The sequence below is a fragment of the Nanorana parkeri genome, unplaced genomic scaffold (assembly GCF_000935625.1).
Source record: "Nanorana parkeri isolate BGI_ZX_2015 unplaced genomic scaffold, ASM93562v1 scaffold1689, whole genome shotgun sequence".
In the NCBI taxonomy this organism is placed as follows: Eukaryota; Metazoa; Chordata; class Amphibia; order Anura; family Dicroglossidae; genus Nanorana; species Nanorana parkeri.
Genome location: NW_017307957.1, coordinates 16,601 through 25,068, shown reverse-complemented (window position 1 = coordinate 25,068; position 8,468 = coordinate 16,601). Strand labels below are relative to the sequence as shown.

At 53.7% G+C, this 8,468-nt stretch overlaps 1 protein-coding gene across 1 annotated transcript in view; it reads left to right on the top strand.

Moving 5' to 3' along the window:
• Positions 1–8,468, top strand: part of LOC108799309 (connector enhancer of kinase suppressor of ras 2-like) — a gene marked incomplete at its 3' end in the record, with an annotated part of 301,637 nt that overhangs the window by 276,802 nt on the left and 16,367 nt on the right. Inside the window, exon 14 of the mRNA XM_018571158.1 lies at positions 7,760–7,794. Within this exon, the coding sequence (XP_018426660.1) occupies positions 7,760–7,794 (35 nt within the window). The remainder of the gene's footprint in view (positions 1–7,759; positions 7,795–8,468) is intronic.

Sequence of the window (8,468 nt, the reverse complement as noted above, 5' to 3'; positions counted from 1 at the left end):
ATGGATGGAGTCTGCAGACACAGGAAGTGAGACGCCGGCTGTATTAAAGCTGATTGGGGATTTGTCCGGCACTGCAGAGTCGCTCCTGTGCTCGTCGTCCTCTCGGTGGCGTCCAAGCCGTCACACCAGCTGTCATCCCGCATCTGCCTCAGCCGGCGCAGCGCACAGGCCGGCCGCCTTGTGATGTAGATCTGTCCTGACATGTTTTATGCGGCAGTAAAACCGCCATTAATGAAGCTGTAATCATCTCGGCGAGGCCGAGGGAGAGAAGAGACGGAACAATAGAAACACGGATTTCTACTATTCACCAAAACCCGACTGTAACCTGGAGAGCCGCCGCCGCCCGCCGCTGGTACGTGAACCCGCCTGCGGAAATGTCAGCCGCTGCGTCAGCCCCTCGCCGTGCCCCTTGTATCCGAAACCAGCCACTCGATTTTATTTTATGGGAAGATTTTAACCTTTAATAACGTGTTGTCACCGGACGGAGAACCGGAGCGAGGAGGAAATAGAACAGGAGAGAAGATTGTCAGAGCCGTGACTGGGAAGAACCCCGAAACATGGGGAGGGGGGGATCTTTAATATTGAAAGCCCTCCTTTAATTATAGTCACTATAAAGAACGCTGATATAAAGTCACATTCACACCTCTGCTACATTCACTCCTCTGCTACATTCACTCCTCTGCTACTACATTCACTCCTCTGCTACTACATTCACTCCTCTGCTACAACATTCACCCCTCTGCTACATTCACTCCTCTGCTACTACATTCACTCCTCTGCTACTAAATTCACTCCTCTGCTACATTCACCCCTCTGCTACATTCACCCCTCTGCTACCCTGTTTCCCCGAAAATAAGACCTACCCCGAAAATAAGACCTGGTTGTGACCATTCCCAGGGCCGATGTTGGCATAAGGGGGAACTTGAAGAGCCGCAAGGCGGCACCGGAGGGAGAATGAGCCGCATAAGCCGATGCCTCCTCTATAGCGCCGCCTCCTGTCACAGGCTGAGTCATACCAAATGCACCCCGCCTGTGAGGAATCCATAGTGAAAGCGCGCTTCGCTCATTCTGGCCAGCGATTGGTTAGCAAATTGCTCTTGGAAAGGTACGGCGCCCCTGACTGCCCTGATTACCATATTTTTGTACATGAATAAGTGCGGATTGTTGTACATTAAAAAAAAAAAATAAGACCGACCCCCGAAAATAAGACCTAGTGGGGTTTTTTGAGCCAAAAAAAATATAAGACAGTGTCTTATTTTCGGGGAAACACGGTACATTCACTCCACTGCTACTACATTCACCCCCCTGCTACATTCACTCCTCTGCTACATTCACCCCTCTGCTACATTCACCCCTCTGCTACATTCACCCCTCTGTTCTAGATACAGTGCATTATATATTTGGATGTGCTTTACATGTTTTAATAAACACCCCTATTAGAGGCATTGGAATTTGGGGGTTCTTGAACAATGACACTGACACTTGGTGGCCCCAGAACAATGACACACTGACCCTTGGGGGTCCCGGAACAATGACACCCTGACACTTGGGGGTCCCGGAACAATGACACCCTGACACTTGGGGGTCCCGGAACAATGACACCCTGACACTTGGGGGTCCCGGAACAATGACACCCTGACACTTGGGGGTCCCGGAACAATGACACCCTGACACTTGGGGGTCCCGGAACAATGACACCCTGACACTTGGGGGTCCCGGAACAATGACACCCTGACACTTGGGGGTCCCGGAACAATGACACCCTGACACTTGGGGGTCCCGGAACAATGACACCCTGACACTTGGGGGTCCCGGAACAATGACACCCTGACACTTGGGGGTCCCGGAACAATGACACCCTGACACTTGGGGGTCCCGGAACAATGACACCCTGACACTTGGGGGTCCCGGAACAATGACACCCTGACACTTGGGGGTCCCGGAACAATGACACCCTGACACTTGGGGGTCCCGGAACAATGACACCCTGACACTTGGGGGTCCCGGAACAATGACACCCTGACACTTGGGGGTCCCGGAACAATGACACCCTGACACTTGGGGGTCCCGGAACAATGACACCCTGACACTTGGGGGTCCCGGAACAATGACACCCTGACACTTGGGGGTCCCGGAACAATGACACCCTGACACTTGGGGGTCCCGGAACAATGACACCCTGACACTTGGGGGTCCCGGAACAATGACACCCTGACACTTGGGGGTCCCGGAACAATGACACCCTGACACTTGGGGGTCCCGGAACAATGACACCCTGACACTTGGGGGTCCCGGAACAATGACACCCTGACACTTGGGGGTCCCGGAACAATGACACCCTGACACTTGGGGGTCCCGGAACAATGACACCCTGACACTTGGGGGTCCCGGAACAATGACACCCTGACACTTGGGGGTCCCGGAACAATGACACCCTGACACTTGGGGGTCCCGGAACAATGACACCCTGACACTTGGGGGTCCCGGAACAATGACACCCTGACACTTGGGGGTCCCGGAACAATGACACCCTGACACTTGGGGGTCCCGGAACAATGACACCCTGACACTTGGGGGTCCCGGAACAATGACACCCTGACACTTGGGGGTCCCGGAACAATGACACCCTGACACTTGGGGGTCCCGGAACAATGACACCCTGACACTTGGGGGTCCCGGAACAATGACACCCTGACACTTGGGGGTCCCGGAACAATGACACCCTGACACTTGGGGGTCCCGGAACAATGACACCCTGACACTTGGGGGTCCCGGAACAATGACACCCTGACACTTGGGGGTCCCGGAACAATGACACCCTGACACTTGGGGGTCCCGGAACAATGACACCCTGACACTTGGGGGTCCCGGAACAATGACACCCTGACACTTGGGGGTCCCGGAACAATGACACCCTGACACTTGGGGGTCCCGGAACAATGACACCCTGACACTTGGGGGTCCCGGAACAATGACACCCTGACACTTGGGGGTCCCGGAACAATGACACCCTGACACTTGGGGGTCCCGGAACAATGACACCCTGACACTTGGGGGTCCCGGAACAATGACACCCTGACACTTGGGGGTCCCGGAACAATGACACCCTGACACTTGGGGGTCCCGGAACAATGACACCCTGACACTTGGGGGTCCCGGAACAATGACACCCTGACACTTGGGGGTCCCGGAACAATGACACCCTGACACTTGGGGGTCCCGGAACAATGACACCCTGACACTTGGGGGTCCCGGAACAATGACACCCTGACACTTGGGGGTCCCGGAACAATGACACCCTGACACTTGGGGGTCCCGGAACAATGACACCCTGACACTTGGGGGTCCCGGAACAATGACACCCTGACACTTGGGGGTCCCGGAACAATGACACCCTGACACTTGGGGGTCCCGGAACAATGACACCCTGACACTTGGGGGTCCCGGAACAATGACACCCTGACACTTGGGGGTCCCGGAACAATGACACCCTGACACTTGGGGGTCCCGGAACAATGACACCCTGACACTTGGGGGTCCCGGAACAATGACACCCTGACACTTGGGGGTCCCGGAACAATGACACCCTGACACTTGGGGGTCCCGGAACAATGACACCCTGACACTTGGGGGTCCCGGAACAATGACACCCTGACACTTGGGGGTCCCGGAACAATGACACCCTGACACTTGGGGGTCCCGGAACAATGACACACTGACACTTGGGGGTCCCGGAACAATGACACACTGACCCTTGGGGGTCCCGGAACAATGATACTTAGTCATAGAGTGATACGGTGTTGGCGTCACACGTTACATTGTATATCTTTTCTGTCCTGGTAACAATGTATCTGTGGTGACACCTCCGCGGAGTCTCGGCGGCTCTCTTTACCATCTTGTCTTGAATTGCGCTGTAACTATAATGTCCTCCTGATATTGCGAAGCGCAGATATTGATATAAATCCTGAATAATAATAATATACAGTTGCTGCGCTCGCACATTCTCCGATGAACCGTTATAAGTCTTCTCACTAATATCAGATCTGAGAACTTCCTTTACTGCCGTCATATAAAGCCGATTTACCGCCGCAAGGTCAGAATGGTAACGCCGCGCAGCTCTGCGGTGACTTCACCGGGAGACTTATCATTATTGTGGAAACATTGTATTCCTGCAGATTCCTGTATCTTTTATGGGCAGCGGTGACCCCGGGGCCCGAGCTTAATAGCGGCGACATTTCATAGACTTTCCCGCTAATATAAAACACTGAGCCCTCCCTGGGAGGACCCGCTGAGAGGATCAGAGCCGCTCTGTGTGTAGAGGGATGATGAGTCTGGTCACCCAGGGTGAGATCTGCCGCAGGACCTGCAGAGCAACCCGCCATCGTGTCATCTCCTTCTCTACCCTGGGTACCAGGCGTGCGTTTGCAGCATGCATAATATCACCCGCGCAGTCAGGGGGCACCAATCACAGCACCTCTAGGTCTAGGGGTGAACACTCTAATGCCGCCCAGCACATTTTGTTTTGGAGAATATACAGGAGGGAGCAAGGAGGGACAGCTAGGGAAGAGAGCGAGGAGACAGCCAGGAGAGACAGCCAGGAGAGAGTGAGGAGAGACAGCCAGGAAAGACCGCCCGGGGAGTGAGAAGGGACAGCCAGAAGAGAGTGAGGAGAGACAGCCAGGGGAGTGAGGAGTGACAGCCAGGAGAGATAAAGAGAAGAGAGACAGCCAGGGGAGAGGGAGGAGAGACAGCCAGGAGAGGGAGGAGAGGCAGCCAGGGGAGAGAGCAAAGAAAGACAGCCATAAGAGAGAGGAGAGACCGCCAGGAGAGAGAGAAAGAGAGACAGCAAGGAGAGAGAGAGGAGGGACAGCCAAGAGAGAGTAAGGAAAAACCGCCAGAGGAGAGAGTGAGGAGAGACAGCCAGGGGAGACAGCCATGAGAGAGAGAGGAGAGACAGTCAGGGGAGACAGCCATGAGAGAGAGGAGAGACAGCCAGGAGAGAGAGAAAGAGAGACAGCCAGGGGAGAGAGAGGAGGGACAGCCAGGAGAGAGAGAGGAGAGACAGCCAGGGGAGACAGCCATGAGAGAGAGAGGAGAGACAGTCAGGGGAGACAGCCATGAGAGAGAGGAGAGACAGCCAGGAGAGAGAGAAAGAGAGACAGCCAGGGGAGAGAGAGGAGGGACAGCCAGGAGAGAGAGAGGAGAGACAGCCAGGGGAGACAGCCATGAGAGAGAGAGAGGAGAGACAGCCAGGTGAGACAGCCATGAGAGAGAGAGGAGAGACAGCCAGGAGTGAGAGAGGAGAGATAACAAGCAGCACATCTGCCTGAAGCAGAACCCCTGTGCCCTTCAAGACTTATCTGCACGCTGTGTTTCAGGCACCTCCTTGCTCCCCGAGTTCCAATTTTTGTTTATTAAAAGACTAGCAATCAATAAACATAAAATCCATATGCAGAATAAACATAAATAAATCATTATATAGATATATACACAACAGTAAATGTAGCAAAATCTGCTGTCAAACCAAATGATGACTCTAGAGCAAAACCAAACCTCCTACACAGAGATACATCACTGAGGGGGAGATAAATTCTTGCGCCCCGAGTTCCAGCTCGCTATATACTGAGCTTTGTGTGACGGGAGGACGCTAGTTTATGTCCTCCCGTGACTCTGATGAGAACTATGGGGGAAAAGCCCTGACCCCATGCTTCTCCTTTAAGTTACAATTCATGTCTACTATCATTATAAACAATGTATACAGTATATATATATATTTATAGTTTGAGAGATTGGACTGTATACATTGTGTACGTTCTGGGTGAGTATTTCATTGCAGTTTTCTGGCCGCGTGTTGTGTCGCCATCTCAGTCTTATCACAATGAGTTCCTCTTTCTGTCCTCAATATAAACATTTCTGATACTATTTGTAGCCGGTTCTCCTGACATCTGATACATGTGATGATCCAGACGTCCGCTGTGTAGTATTATTATTATACGTGTCCGCAATGTCACTTTCCAGGGAACTCCGAATAAAACCAGTTATGTCATCAGCTAAAAATCCTAAACGTGTTCAATTCTCATAAGACACTGCACCCCAGAACCACTGAGAGCGGGAGGGATTGCATGCTGGGAGCCCCTCATAATGGGCACAGCGGGTGTACAGACCCGGGAACTCAGCACAGGGGTGGGGGAGCCCCCTCATAATGGGCACAGTGGGTGTACAGACCCGGGAACTCAGCACAGGGGTGGGGGAGCCCCCTCATAATGGGCACAGTGGGTGTACAGACCCGGGAACTCAGCACAGGGGTGGGGGAGCCCCCTCATAATGGGCACAGTGGGTGTACAGACCCGGGAACTCAGCACAGGGGTGGGGGAGCCCCCTCATAATGGGCACAGTGGGTGTACAGACCCGGGAACTCAGCACAGGGGTGGGGGAGCCCCCTCATAATGGGCACAGTGGGTGTACAGACCCGGGAACTCAGCACAGGGGTGGGGGAGCCCCCTCATAATGGGCACAGTGGGTGTACAGACCCGGGAACTCAGCACAGGGGTGGGGGAGCCCCCTCATAATGGGCACAGTGGGTGTACAGACCCGGGAACTCAGCACAGGGGTGGGGGAGCCCCCTCATAATGGGCACAGTGGGTGTACAGACCCGGGAACTCAGCACAGGGGTGGGGGAGCCCCCTCATAATGGGCACAGTGGGTGTACAGACCCGGGAACTCAGCACAGGGGTGGGGGAGCCCCCTCATAATGGGCACAGTGGGTGTACAGACCCGGGAACTCAGCACAGGGGTGGGGGAGCCCCCTCATAATGGGCACAGTGGGTGTACAGACCCGGGAACTCAGCACAGGGGTGGGGGAGCCCCCTCATAATGGGCACAGTGGGTGTACAGACCCGGGAACTCAGCACAGGGGTGGGGGAGCCCCCTCATAATGGGCACAGTGGGTGTACAGACCCGGGAACTCAGCACAGGGGTGGGGGAGCCCCCTCATAATGGGCACAGTGGGTGTACAGACCCGGGAACTCAGCACAGGGGTGGGGGAGCCCCCTCATAATGGGCACAGTGGGTGTACAGACCCGGGAACTCAGCACAGGGGTGGGGGAGCCCCCTCATAATGGGCACAGTGGGTGTACAGACCCGGGAACTCAGCACAGGGGTGGGGGAGCCCCCTCATAATGGGCACAGTGGGTGTACAGACCCGGGAACTCAGCACAGGGGTGGGGGAGCCCCCTCATAATGGGCACAGTGGGTGTACAGACCCGGGAACTCAGCACAGGGGTGGGGGAGCCCCCTCATAATGGGCACAGTGGGTGTACAGACCCGGGAACTCAGCACAGGGGTGGGGGAGCCCCCTCATAATGGGCACAGTGGGTGTACAGACCCGGGAACTCAGCACAGGGGTGGGGGAGCCCCCTCATAATGGGCACAGTGGGTGTACAGACCCGGGAACTCAGCACAGGAGTGGTCTCTAGTCTCCACCAAACACTGACGTTGCACCCAGAGTGACCATCTTATAGCCGGAGCTGTCAGTATATTGTGGCGCCCTGAGCTGATTGCACACGCACAGATCAGCCTCGTGTGGTCACACATCTATGTGTTCTCCTTCCAGCTCTGACACTCACTTCCTGGCCACGCACAACGCTCCTCTGTCACAATTTTCTGACCATTTTGCTTTTTTCACTTCACTTTTTCTCTCTTTTCTCTCTCCCGCCTCCCGTCACATGCTGAAATCTTTATTCATTTTCTGTTTTTTCAGAGAGCGACTGACACGATCGGGGGAGACACAGAGAGGTAATATATTGTCCTTGTATTATATATCTATACAGGTGAAACTCGAATAATTAGAATATCGTGCAAAAGTAATTGCAGTAAGTGCTGCAAAAGGGGCCCAAACCAAGTACTGAGTACATATGCATGCTTGTACTTTTCAGAGGTCCGATATTGTTCTATGTACAATCCGTGTTTTATTGATTGCATGTAATAATCTACTTTTCTGAGGTTGTGGATTTGGGGTTCTTGGGGTTTTCATGAGCTGTAAGCCATAATCATCACAATGATGACAAATCACGGCTTGAACTATCTTGCTTTGCATGTAATGAGTCTCTCTCATATATTAGTTTCACCTTTTAAGTTGCATTAGTGAAATAAATGAACTTTGCACGATATTCTAATTATTCCAGTTTCACCTGTATTTTGTATCTGATACTAATTCATTGATTACAGCGGTGAGCTCTCCATCAGGGGCCTGTGTGGGTCTCACCAGTATTGGTGATCGGCTAATATTGTCTCATTTGTAGAGAAAAAAACGTAATTTATTGATAAACTGGAAATTTCTGATCTGAATGGAATTCATTATGGTGGGGCGGCCGGTGGTGCAGGTGGATGGTGGTGCGGGTGGATGGTGGTGCAGGTAGTGGGGGTGGATGGTGGTGCAGGTAGTGGGGGTGGATGGTTGATGGTGGTGC